This window comes from Nesoenas mayeri (genome assembly GCF_963082525.1).
Source record: "Nesoenas mayeri genome assembly, chromosome: 1".
Taxonomy (NCBI): Eukaryota; Metazoa; Chordata; class Aves; order Columbiformes; family Columbidae; genus Nesoenas; species Nesoenas mayeri.
The window spans coordinates 56,217,337-56,230,654 of NC_137541.1; the positions used below are offsets into that span (position 1 = coordinate 56,217,337).

The following is a 13,318-nucleotide window of genomic DNA, read 5'->3' on the forward strand; positions in this document are numbered from 1 at the left end:
TGCCATCGGGTAAAGCTCCCCCGCTGCTCCCCGCCTCCTTGCCCGCCTCCTCCCCACGGGCGGGCGGGTGTGCGTGTAACCAGGGAAAAAAAAAGTAGATAAATAAATAAAATACAAATATAAACCCGGTTGACCCAATTCGAGCCCCTCCGGGGGTGGAAGGGCCAGATTGCAACGGGATTATCTGGCCGGGGAGATTTGCTGCGAGAAGGGTTAGTCTGGATTAATGTCGGGTGCTGTGCAAGGTGCAATCTCTAGAGGGGGGCAGGCGAGTGGGGAGACAGCAATGTACCTCAAGTGCGTGTTGCAGTCCTCCCACCTGCCTGATCCTCTCTAAGCCAACATCTTCCACACAGGATGGGGTAGTGACCCTGCACATAAATCCAGAAGAATAAAATCACGACTTGTACTAGGACCTGAAAATAGTTTGTGCTTCCTAATTCTCACTGCCAGCTTGGTTAAGTCCCAGGGTCCGGTAGAGGCTGTGTGAAGTCACGCTCAGTACCCCATATGCCCAAATCCGCGAGGTCTCTATGTATACATGCAGAGTCAGACCCGAAGTTAAAGAAATTAAAGATGTGGAGGTGAGGAAGCAGCTGCTCTTTTCACCTTATTAACTGAGAAGGGAAATAATGGGAGTTGATTGAGCCTTATCCTGCCTCAACAGCAGGGACAGACTCATCCTCCAAGTCATTCATTGTTATTTGGAGACAATAGGTAAGCAAAATGAGAGCTGTCAAGATGTTTTAGACAGGAATTGCTTTCAAGAGGAAGGTATCAACCTTTGAAAGGTCCCCCAAGGAAGTGCCCTCTTCAAAGCCTTAGTTTGCAAATAAAGTTTGGTTATTATCTACCACAGCAACACAACAGAACAAGCTTTTTGGTGCCAAGCTACCATAAACAATAGTTACATTTTTATTCCACAGTCTTTATCATAGGCAATTAGATAGAACAAAATGTGACAGTTTCAGAACCGATAGTTGGACTTGATGATACAGCAGACAAGGAGGTACACAAATAATAGGAAAATAAATATGGGAAACAGTACTTTCCTCTGGCCACCTTTTTCAATCACTTATCCACTGCAGAGTATGACATCAAACTTTCAAAAATAAGGTTGATCCATAGGTTCTCCAAATAGGCTATTAAGAAAGGTTTGGCAGGAAGGCTATTAAGAACCCACACTGTGACACGAATATAAATGGATGCAAATATTGTCCTTGGTTGTACCAGTGGCGCTGCCAGGCCACTCTCAGGCTTGCTCTGTAGTAGCCATTCTTAATGCCAAAGGGTTTCAGAAAACGTATGCTGCTACAGGCCTGGGATTTTTTATTCTACTGGTTTTACTTAAACATGCAATAGGTTTTTACACTAAAAACAGAACACATCTTGATCAGTCCTTGGCTCAGTTTATCCATTCCCATCAGTCAGGCTTTGCTGCCAGTGCTTTGTGGTGGGGTTTGTTTTAGTCAGATAGATCAGGTGCCTGCCACCTGCTGCCACCTTCCTGAGGAAAGTTCCAGCCCCGCTTTCCCAGTTTAGATGGGCTGTGACTTTCCACCTTACCTTTTGAACAGCTGGTGTCGAGTCTCCCTGCGTTCAGTACTCGGTTCAGTTCCCTGCTGTCACCCATACACAAAGCACCGTCAGCTGAAAATGAAGGCAGCAGCTCACCAGGTAACACAGTAACCTTGAGAGTTAGTCCTCCTGTGTGCATCCAGCCCCTACATCACCCATGGCCAGAGGAGATGCTGAGACTGTATTTTAACTCAGAACGGTGTTTAACATTTACCAGATAATCTCATGGCTTCTGAAGCCTTGCAGAGATGATGCAGTCAGGACTCCAAGTCTCTTTGGATCCTTCAGAAGTGAAAAACGATCAACACATCACAGAATCACAGAATTTTAGATATTGGAAGGGACCTCAAAAAATCATCTGGTCCAATCTCCCTGTCAGAGCAGGAACACCTAGATGAGGTTACACAGGACTGTGTCCAGGTGGGTCTTGAATGTCTCCAGAGAAGGAGACTCCACAACTCCCCTGGGCAGCCTGTTCCAGTGCTCTGTCACCCTCACTGAGAAGTTTCTTCTCATATTTAAGTGGAACCTCTTGTGTTCCAGTTTGTACCCATTGCCCCTTGTCTTACCATCGGTTGTCACTGAGAAGAGCCTGGCTCCATCCTTGTGACACTCACCCTTTACATATTTATAAACATTAATGAGGTCACCCCTCAGTCTCCTCCAAGCTAAAGAGACCCAGCTCCCTCAGCCATTCAACACATAGTTTGTAGGAGGCTAAAGCTGGGTACTAGGGGCCTGTTGTGAAGATTTTAGCTCTGTTAGCTGCTGAGGACAGGACTCTGGACGCTGCCTCCACAACCACAGGTTGGATCAGGGGCAGCTGGGGCTGAGAAGGCTGATGTATAAACATCTGTATGAAATTTCCAGTGTCAGGAAAAACAGGTTGCTATCTGCCTGCTTGGGTCCTTCCTTGCCCCATGATTGAGGGACAGCCTTACCTGTGGCCAACTGCTGATCAGCCATCTGAAGGCAGCTCACACGTCGTTCACCTTGAGGCTGGATGGCTGCGGTGGGGCTCTGCCATCACATACCCGTGGGGGTCGGCTGGTGGGAATGAGCTCACGTGTCCCCGTTTCCTTGCAGAAGTCTGGCGGTGGTCCTTGTGATGTCTGCCGTGGAGCTGCCTCACACTGTCTTCCAAGCAATTGTCAATAATGAACTGCCTTTTTGAATAGTAAATGTATATATACACAAGAACAAAATGCCTTTTTGAAACCAACACTCTGACACCCACCAGAAAGTAAATTGGTCTTCAAAGGGTGAGAGATCTCAGCCGGCTGGTAGGAACAAACCTATGGACAGGGGAGCAACCAAAACCAGCCCTTTGTCCTAAAGAAGAGCTGTAGTGAAAGCTGAAGAGTTTCCACAGAATTTCATCGATGTCTGCATCAGAAAGAGCAGCAGGTCTGCCTTCCCTGCACTCCTCGTCAGGACTGCTTTACGGGTGATGCAGGATGGTGCAATCGTGAAGACTGGCTACTTCACTGGATTGTTTGCTAAACCAGAGGGAGTTCAAAGTAGTGATTTTGCAGAAAATTATTTGGACAGCTTCTGCAGGAAAATTCTGATGAATAACCACATCCAGCATCGGCATGTTAATACTGACAAGGGAATATGAAATGCAAAAGGACAAACCGAAGTCTAGGGAAGTAATATGCAATCTCAGCACTGCTAATTCTGAAGTGGGTTGAATCAGTAATCTTCAAAACCATTCTTCTATGTGCTTTAACATTACTTTCAAAAAAACAAAGTTTAACTCCAACAGCAAAGTAGTTTTAAGACATAAACCTACTGAAGTAATTCAAACCACAAGTTTGAAATAAGTCATCCAGCTGCATTTCCTCCGGTCTTTTAAATGCACCAGCAGCTTTCAGATTTGTGGGAATGAAAGCACGCACATTTATCAGAGAAGAGAAATGAAAACAGCTACACCATTTTAGTTCTCATACTATATAAAAACACAAACATCAGTTGCCAATCGACTCACTGCTCAGCCCAGTCTGCATTCGTTACCAGAGTTCAACTTCTATGAGCATAACTTGTAGGCAGTAGCAAATTTTGAGGAACGTGATGAAAGGGTGTGGCATTTGAAGACAAAGCACACTCAGAAATTTTGCTTTGATAGAAGCAGTTGTTATATTGTTATATTTGGGATCTTAAATCAAAAGCACTGTCTAGCTGCCTCATGCTTAGGATGACAACTGTGCATTTAGAAGCTCTTCTAGAGTGTGACAGACAGCAATCATCCAGCCATGAAAGTACTTTAAATCAGAAGTTATGGGGAATTAATTAAAATCAAACAAAAAAGCACCCTAAAAATCACAAACAAAAAGCACCCCTTTAGGTGACAAATATATTTAAAACAATGTTACTCAGAAACTGAATACCTTCTTCAATAGCCGTGGCCACCTACAAGGCATGCGGGATAGAGTCAACAGCCCCACTTCAGCCTCCCAGCACCACTTAGGTCATGCGTAAGAGAATTTCTGGTTCTTTCAAGTCAATAGAGAGCCCCTCAGCACTCCGCAAACAATTCCACATCTGACTACAACACTCAAGTTCTTATTTCGGGTACATTCTACTTTTTTTTTTTACCATGGGAACTGTAAAATGGAAACAGAAAAGTACAAAAAGTTCCGGCTGAGGTATCAAGAGGACTTCAGACGTGACATGCAGCAAAGCGATGTAATACATCTTTGTACCGTACAGATGTGACGTCTGTGAAACAACGCTGTGGTCACTCATTGAATCCTGACCCACAGGCAGCTGACACTTCAACGGAGGTCACAGTCAGGTGCCAAACAGCTGTACCCCTCTGAGTATCTGCAGGCTTCCCTGGATTGTGTGCGTCTTCCAGTAGATTCATTGCGCCCATGAGGGTGCTCACATGCTGAAGTATTTGTGGCACCAGCTACTAAGGCAGAGGAAATTGAGTCTTGGGAGGTTTATTTTTGTTTCGCTTGTTTTTAAACACTCAGGTGGAGTGTCCTTAGCTCCTTCCTTCATGACTCCCTGGTATCTTCGATTTGCCCACAAACAGGCTCATCTGAGTAATAACTGTTGCAGTAACAACCACACTTGTTTTCCGCAATACTCAGGGTGGGTGAAACCCATTTTAACCCTGGAGAGTCAGAGTGCTGGATTTTCCAGAGAAACTGGTGCTACCTACTCAATAAAGATTCATAAACAATATGCAATAAGGAGAGATGAATATGAGTGTGTTAAAGAGGTCCAAATAGGCATACTTCTACTTGTTTCCATGAACACCAGGTTTACTACTAACTTACCTTGTGTATTGTACAATACTGCAATACCTCAAAAAACATGTATATTTTAAATAGCATTCTATTTTCTCCCTTATGCATAGTGTTAGAAGAATGTAAAAATATATTAAATCAGCCTCAGCCCTTGTCAGTGTCATAAATCTCCAGGTCAATTCAGTTGCCAATTTGCCACGTATCTGAATGTGTGAATGCTGGCTGAGGATTTCTTCCTCTCAGAAGAAAAAAGCAGTATGTTTTGGGGTTTTTTAATTTATTTTTTCATTTAATGTGATACCAGCTAAGAAGCGTTCCCAATTTTATACCTGTATAAATCTGTTCCGCCTGCTTCAACCCAGAGTGCAAACTGAAATTAAGTCACAGATTTTTGAAGTCTCCGTATGTGCTTATTTAATCAACTGGCAAGAGCCAGACGGCTTTTCCCCTTGCAAGGAGTAAAGCACCAGTTGTGTGCTCAGATGTGAGAATTTTACTAAAATCAAGCATCTGGCATTTTGGAAGTATCATGCAGTTGAATGCAACTGTATCAAAGTAACTTTTTTGAGAACTTAGGTTCCCAATTTCAGCTTGTCTTTAAAGTAGCACAGATATTTAGTAGTATAAGATACCATTTAAAATGTAACATATCTTGCTCCCTTTACCAATATCTGTTGTTCATCCACGAGATGAGCTACACAGAAGAAAAATGACATTTAAAAAAATCCAAGTCCATATAATAAGAAATAATCGCATCTGATTTGAAATGTAAACATTGTTTCAGAAACCCTTAAAAAAAGCAGCAAAGATCACAGCAGGCCTCTGTCAGTAAAAAAATGTAACATTAATTGCGGAGTGAGCAATATACTTCCGGAAAATTATTCCTTTTAAAATTTATAAATTTATGTTTGAATAGTCAAATATAGGTTTGTATCTGCTCAGATGCGAGAAAAATCTGAGCCACCACCTTCTTCAGCTGTGTCAGCCATCATCTGGATTATAACTATCCTCTTCCTTCAAGCTGATAAAACAGTTTACTTTAATAATTAAAAATTATAATCAATAGGCTTATATTTTTATGTCTATCAACTTAAAATAGAAATAAAAACGTGTAGAATTTAAAACTGTTATACACCTCACACAGAGCCACAGCAATGCTATTCATGGTCCGATTTCCAAGCATAATTAAGAACACGTCAACAGAGCTGTTTTTGCACTAGATAGAAGAACAGGTTAAAACCTAAAAGTAAAACCCCACAATTCACTTACAAGTATTTTGCTGTCTTTTCTTGCTTTCTTAATTTCAGGTGTTTTGAAATGGTTTGCACCAACAGAGGCAACTCAGTGAGAGGTGGCAGTCACATCAAGAAAAAAGGAAACCATCCAAACGGTTCAGGCTTTTCTTCCTCCACACGAGAGAACAGTTGTTATTTTTGAGAACCAGTGCACATTCATGTTTGTTTGTATCTACAAGCTCAAGTAGTAGTGATCATCAAATGAAAAGTGTTTGTATTTTAAGTGGGAAGATACAAGTTTATAACTGAGCTATGATCAGTTTTAAACCAAGCTTCTTCCAAGTTTTCCTTCTGTGATGAATTCTTGAGGCACCTTTATGTCACTTGAAATGCCACCCAGCCCCCCTTCTAAAAACAATTTGTGTTTTCCCGTTATGTAGAGGGGACCTGAAAACAAGGTTAACCAAACATTTTGGCTGTCGAAACGAATATAAAACTCTCTCATAAATTTACTTGTCAGCAGCAAAAAGACTCTTCAAGTGTCTCAACCACTGTACAGCTCGATAGTTTTAATACTTCAACTTTTTTTTTCCATTTTTCATTGTTGAAGAAAGAATTTCACAATCTCAAATCAAAGTCAACACTGCAGTGAGGAGAGCTTTTCTACTTTATTACAAAGAGAAGAAGCCTTTATGTGGTCAGAAAATACAAGATTGATCTTTTTTTTTTTTTTCTCTTCCTATGAAACGCTGCTGTTCAAACAGCCAGAGTGAATTGTCTCAGTTCACTTCTTTAAGTCCCATCACATTCACTTGGGTATGGATGTCCTTGGCTGCTGAAAATCTGGCCCTTTAGTGCACAGGGCGACAAAGAAGTCCCCTGACCAGCAGTTCCAGAATGTCCCGTTTTCATATATTGCATCCATGCACACCTCCTAAAAATGAGGTACAGCAGGGCAAACATTTTCCAAAATAGATGTCATATATATAATATATACACATTCGTACATACATACCTTTATTCATGTGATGTCCAAAAATTTAAAAAAAATGTACACATTTATTACAAAATCGTAACAAAGACTGGACAGTGTTTTGCTCATTCTGGAAAGATGAAGCTCAGTAATACACAACTCTGGAAACTAACCAGAGACTGTGGCAATATCTTTCTTCTAAACAGTCAGATATTCTTGCATTAAGCTTGGCGAAAACTGCCTTTCAAAAACAGAGGGGAAGTAAAATGAAGGAAGCAAACCTTGCTCATCTTTCCAAATGAAATACGAGAAGGATCTTCACATAAAAATGCACAAACATTTTTTATTACCAATAGTGCTACAATGAACAATGCAAATTTTGTTGTCTAATTTTTTGTCTTTTTTTTTTTTGTCTTTTTTTCTTTTTTTTTGTTTTTACATTTTGGAAAACTAAGTGGTAAACTTTTGTCAGTGTACTCGCTTGTCTTTACAGACCCAAGCTTGTCTGCTGGCAAAAAATAAAACAGAAACAAAAATTCAGACCCTGCTCAAACTAAAGAAAAACAATTACAAATTTAGTTGTTGGGCAGCACATAATTAGTAAGGCAGGACCTCAAATGGTGACCCTTCGCATGAGCCAATTGCCAGATCCTCAAGGAATTAAAACCAGGATGCCTGAGCCACATCAGTTCTGCAGTTATGTTGAGTATTGTGCTGAGACAGCCATACCCCAAGAAAAGGGAAGTCTTTAGAAGGCTTGCTGAGCAGGGTTGTAGTTGAAGGTTGATGGCAGATGAGGCCTTTCTTCTAGTTTGTCATATTCCAGATGGAACTCCTACAATTAAAATAGAAAGAAAAAGGCAAAGCCAATGAAACAACGTATCATTTACCTGTTGAGAACTGGTCTTTCTACCAGCCACACTTGAAAAGCACAAATGCAGAAAAGATCAAGTCCTAACTTAAGGCAGAAACACATGCTTTCACTATCTGGCATTATATATGTTAAGTACAAAAAAGTAAATATCCTAAGCGATTACACCTGTATCATGTAAGTTCTTCTACTCTTTTAAATTTTACATTACTCTTAGAATCCTAATTATGATTTTGATTTTAAACAACTTTATACATGCACACACACAGAACACAAACACACAGTCACGGCATGAGCTGAATTCTGAATAAAAGCTTCTATCTTTCAACACATCAGACATGCAAAGACTTATTTTGGATGATGTGAAGTTCTGGGATATTTTGTGGCATACCTCCAGGCCCAATTTTAAGTTAACCTAGCTAGGTTTCTCTTTCTTAGTACAAAACTGGGGAACACTATCTAAAATGCTAGAGACAAAGTACTGAGATGTACGTAAGCCAGAATTTAAAAAAATATTCAACCACATTTCATACTCAGATTTAAGCTCCAGATTCACCCAACCCTCCTGCACCCCCTGAGCTCCTTGCTCCTGTATCACGCTTCACCAACATCTTTCATGAGAAATCCTCTCGGTGTTTTATAAATAGCCACATGGCATAAAAATCGTTGCCCATGTACTCAGATGCCACACAAGCTACCGGTTCGTAAATAAACAACTTTATTGTCTCACAGGCACAATCACTTGGCTTTTGTTTGAGGGAGTCTGGTTTCAGTAATTGTCAGACGTTTCAGTGATCTTGCGTAATTCTTATTCTGACTACATTAGGTACTACAAAACAGTGTCACCAGCCTTGATGTCTAAATGATCGTTACAATGAAAAAAACAGCTTCCTTCCCCATGACCTTAGTTTGTGCACACAACCCTAATCAGTGCACTTTGACACATGGTGCTTGTTACTTACTTCATGCAAAAATGTATAAGGACTTACTTAAATCTTATATTTTTCAGATCCTTTCAGCAGTTTAGCTGTGACTCATCCCTATTCTATCTTCATTCAAGAAATAGAGTAAGCAGAAGTTTCAGAATTGTTCTTTAAGGGTGCTTCGTGGTAATTCAACAACAGCTACTTTGGACACACACAGTAATTTATTTTGCCTAATTCAGTGGAGAACCTCAGCAGAACACTATCTGTATCTGCAGGACAAACCTACCTTGCTATTTTTACATACGGATGAAAACACTAAGAGTAGTGAATAGCTTATTTTAGAACACTCCCTGAAGTGATTAAATAGTGTAATACTTCTGTTTTTAGAGGCAGACAAACTAAATTAAAGACCAAGTCAATGCATCCAACTCTCAGACCTGTCTTCTTTAAGGCAAAACAAGGTCCATCTAGCATAGAAAGAACATTCACCGTGGTAAGGAAACAAAACAAGGGGGAAAAACTAAGAATTCACTAAGCCCTCATTCCCCAGAGAATACTGTCCCTAGATCTGGAAAATCCCAGCAAAATCCACATGAAGTTACAACCATCTGCAGCAAAGTGTTCCACATCTGCTTCACTTACGGTTCCTGGCTGTCTGCTCCAACCAAGGGATTTTGTTGGTTGGTTGGGTGGGTTTTTTGTGGTGGGTTGTTTCTCGTTTGGGCTTTTTAAAGCCACATATACAAGCCAATTGCTTTTGGCATTCCTAATTAACATGCCAGCTGGGTGTATGTTCTCCTCTTGTGCAGGTCCATACATACATACTGATACCAAAGAGATGCTTGCTCCCTCCTTTTGTCAGAAGCAAGATCAAGGTGTACAAATGCACGTGGGTATTTTGGTGTCAACGGTTGGTTTAGGTTGGGTGGATGTTCCGTAATTTTGAAGTAATTTTGTAACAGAAAAAATTATCACTCACATTTCTCTCCCGTTGACGGGTCTCAAAATTTCCATTTTGAACATACGCATGGAAGGGTCTGCAGTTTACTATCAATCTATGGTCAGTGTCAATCAGTTACCAGAACCTTTAAATGCTCTGAAATGCCTTCAAAATTATCTAACAAAAATGGTTACTTAAACCAATAAGACAATACCGGTAGCCCGAAAAGGGCTTTCCACACTTTGGGGGGTTGTGTGCCTGTATTGGCAGCAGCAGCTACAAGCACGGAGCATGTCTGAAAGAAATTCTCAGTATCTTGAGCGGTCTCCATTGTGTGCCACAAACTGGAAGCCCTCATTTAGAAGAAGGAATGTGATTCTCTACCATTTTTTCTTCAGAAGTAGCTGAGTTGTTAGTTCAAACTGTCACTGGTTTTTAAAACAAGGAGGCTTAAAACAGCCTTTCTGATTTGCATCCCTGTGTCCAGTAGTGCACGACAACACCTGAAGTTACATCTGACAATGTCAAAAAAAGAACTCGCTGACCAAGTATTTTTGAAAACTAAAAGGCAATTATTTATTACATATAGAAAAATACTTGTATTACAGGCATAATTTATGGTTTTGCTTTCAATTCCAGGAACCACTGTGGTTTAGGATGTGAACAGTAGCACTGATATTTTTTTTAATATAAACAGATATAAGTGTAAAAAAATGCCACTTATCAACTGACAAACATCTGCTGAATGGTTCTGTTTTCCATATGGAAGTAATTATTCAAAATTAATTATCTTTTATTAAGCAAGAATAATGAATACTAAGTCCGTGTAGAAACTTACAGCAGATGTGCAACACTAAATGAATTGTTCTGTGCAATCACTTCTTGTATCATCCTGAAAACTCGTTTTAATGGTAAAGTTACATCAGGCTACACAGGTACAAACCATAATAGGTAAGAATACTAAAGAAAGAAGAGTTGCTTAAGGTGATCCATAGCATTAATGGAGTAAAACAAAACAAGAAGCTGAATAGGAAGTGTCCTGAGGACAAAATATACTGGACTGTTTAAGGCCATGAAAGGAGATGGTAGAAATCCCATGGCTAGCTCAAAAATTCCAAGTGGCACGAAAAAAGCAGCATTTTTATTGGCTTAAAGATGGATGCAAAGACCCAAATTTAAATTAGAGCCTGAATTTAAATGCTGTGGCACGTCTCTATTTGAAGAACCGATATAAATTTCTAACAATTATAAAAGTATTTAAATTAATATTATCTTAAAAGGATAGGGAGTAATTTAATATAGCCAGTAACCTTTAAAAGCAAATAAACACTTGGAAATTTAACCTCCTCTCCCATAAAGAATTCCACGTTTTATAACTACAAGATCAAAGTAAAAGGGTTTTATAACCTTGTCCCTTAAATGGGATTAATTCTCCTTACTTTCCAAAGGAGAAATTCCAAACAGTTTACTTTAGACTACTTAAATCAGGATTTCATTAAATGTGCAATTGTAGAAGGCATTTTTGGTCTCATATCCACTTCCCTTCCTCTCTCGTCTCCTCAACAGCAGCAAACTATACAGTTGAATCCTCAGTGAAAAAAAAAAAAATCAAAGCATCTTTAAACATACTGTACTTCCCACATACACTAGGATGAAAACCCATATATATGGACATATCTGTAATCAGCATTTTCCTGCATTTTGTTTTGCATTTAAGATTAATTTGAAGTTTATTGTCATTAACACATTTTCACTGTTTACTACCACATATTAGCGTAGAATTAATTTGATTTTATTTTCTATCAGTTTAGGAGTTCTCATTACTGAGCTATTATGCTGCCTTTCCTTCTTTGGACCATTATCTATCAGGAATATAAAATTAGAGCCTACAGCTTAAACAAAAAGATAAATATATTATTTGATGTTTTCTTGAAATAAATTATTCCGTCTACTTTACTAGGCTTTGTTTAAACCAGTCTAAGATACCACCAAAAGATCTGTTAAACCATGTCTGGCTTATGGTTTTACAAACCTAGTCTTAAGATTTAATAATAATATCCAAAGCAAACAGTTATGTATAACTGTATCTATCGTAACACAGTATATTTTAAAATAGGCACAATAAATACACAAGCTCATAATGCATGATGCACCATGTGTGCAAAGCACAACTCATTAGAATATGTGCTGCCCTATAGTTGAGCATATACACTAGAACAACAGACATATTTATAAAGCACCTTGAAAAACAATTTAATTTGCACATATAAAAGACAGTAATTTACCAGAAACAATTCTTGTCTGACTGCTTCGAAAGTGGACTGATGAAATTAGCAGCAATTACTATTGTGACCTTCTAAGGAATGGATATACACAGTATTCACTAATAATGTAACAGTTACAATAAGAGACTGCGATTTATTGGAATTCTTTCATTTTTTTCCCCTAGCTTCTTACATTTTTAGTTTCCTGAAATATTAATTAATACTTCTGCATTTGCTAAGAGAAAATTACTTGGCCATACTTTTCTTTGCATTCAGTGCAACACAGAGCTATCAAATACTGCCATTCTTGCTGTGGAAAGTCTATTATTCTTCCTCCAAGGAAACGTCAACTCCAGAAATTACTATCAGAGGTAACAACATTACCATACGATGCCAAGATCATACCTCACATACATCTAAGTTCTTACTTACTTATTATAGATGAAAATGACAAAAAAAATATTTCTAGCAAGTGCTAGATATAGCATTTTTTCCCCAAATCCTTCTCTAGTTTCCTGTGATCAATACTCAGTTGCCTGCTGTAATTTCCATCAATTAAGTAAAGATTTCAAAATTATACTCCAGTTCAAATTTTACCTTAAGAAATAGAGAAGTCTAACAGAAAAGATATTATCTCTTCCTATGGACACAGGAACGGGGGGAAACCATGTTCCTTGTTAGCTTACCGCTGCAGGTGTAAAACTTTAGAAAATACTATCCCTCTCCTTGCTAGCTACCAACAGGAGTGATTTGTATCTCTCTTTCACTGCAGTATCTCCAGGAATGCTTAGCAGATGAAGCCACCTCTGTTTTTTAAAAGAGGGAAGGTATAGTGTGCTAATTAACCATGCAGGCACTGGATGCTGAATTTCAGGGCAGCACTCAGGACTCCTAACAGAGAAAATACTGTCTTCAAAACTAATGTTTAAGCATCAAGTAGCAGCTCCATACATTTACTACAGGTAGAAAGAGACACTAAAGAGGCTATTCTCCTTATAGAATGGGCACCACTTCCTCCTAGTAAAAGAAATATTGTATTTCCACATAGAGTAAAAACTCGATTCCCCTGATGAACTACATAAGGCTCTTATTGCTCATAAATAAATGGAATATATTCAGTTGATTCCAAAGAAGAAATCTACCCTTTCAAAAGGTAATTACGTCCCCTCTAATGATCCTAAACAATAATAAAATAGCTTTAAAGAGCGTCTTGGGAAACCTAAGGAAGTATACCAAGCAGCAAATAAATAATTCAAGTAGAAATTAAAACA

At 39.1% G+C, this 13,318-nt stretch overlaps 1 protein-coding gene across 9 annotated transcripts in view; it reads right to left on the minus strand.

Annotated features, from left to right (window-relative positions):
• Positions 1-6,710: 6,710 nt before the first annotated feature.
• CNOT2 (CCR4-NOT transcription complex subunit 2) overlaps positions 6,711-13,318 on the minus strand; it is a 90,458-nt gene continuing 83,850 nt past the window's right edge. For all 9 annotated transcript variants that reach the window (XM_080357438.1, XM_080357431.1, XM_080357436.1 and 6 more), the window contains one exon: positions 6,711-7,881. In XM_080357438.1, the coding sequence (XP_080213564.1) occupies positions 7,795-7,881 (87 nt within the window). In that variant the 3' untranslated portion in view covers positions 6,711-7,794. The remainder of the gene's footprint in view (positions 7,882-13,318) is intronic.